The 571-nt window shown below is 49.6% G+C and overlaps 1 protein-coding gene across 1 annotated transcript in view; it reads left to right on the top strand.

Annotated features, from left to right (window-relative positions):
• The window catches only part of LOC119585956, a gene marked incomplete at its 3' end in the record, with an annotated part of 87,813 nt that overhangs the window by 84,984 nt on the left and 2,258 nt on the right, over positions 1–571 (top strand). Inside the window, 1 exon segment of the mRNA XM_037934670.1 lies at positions 5–106. Coding sequence (XP_037790598.1) covers positions 5–106 — 102 coding nt within the window.

Below are 571 nucleotides of genomic sequence, written 5' to 3'. Positions count from 1 at the left end.
GCAGCAAATGACAACGGGCTTCCGGTCCTTGCCTAACCCCGCCCTGATGGACCGCGACGTAGAGAAGGACAACAATTTGGATTCCATTACGACTACGCACACACAGGTAGTTGGGTGAAACAGAGGTGATGGTGATACCACAGGTAGTTGGGGGAATGATGAAGACACCACAGATAGTTGGGTGTAAGAGAGATGATAGCGATACCACAGGTAGTTGGGTGAAGAGTTGGATAAAGGCTGGTGGGTGATAAATATACCACAGGCAGTTGGGTGAAACCGAGATGAACGGTGAAAAGGTGATGTCAAAGGCATCACAGGTAGTTGGATGAAAGCCTGGGTAATAGAGGTTGGGCGAAGTGAAGAGGACTGAGACGCCACAGGTAGTCGTGGGGGGGGGGGACATGAATACCGAGGCACCATAGGTTTAGGGAGAGAATGTAATAGAGACGGCACAGGTAGTTGGGTCAAAGGGAGATTAACTGAGGCGACAAAGGGAACCGAAGAAGATAAGGTGAGTCGCCTTGAAAGAAAAGCTCATTACGCTGCAGAATTATGCATGCGAATATGGAAG

This window comes from Penaeus monodon, chromosome 20 (assembly GCF_015228065.2).
Source record: "Penaeus monodon isolate SGIC_2016 chromosome 20, NSTDA_Pmon_1, whole genome shotgun sequence".
In the NCBI taxonomy this organism is placed as follows: Eukaryota; Metazoa; Arthropoda; class Malacostraca; order Decapoda; family Penaeidae; genus Penaeus; species Penaeus monodon.
Note: the sequence above shows the minus strand (reverse complement) of the source record. Positions and strands in the feature narration are given on the sequence as shown.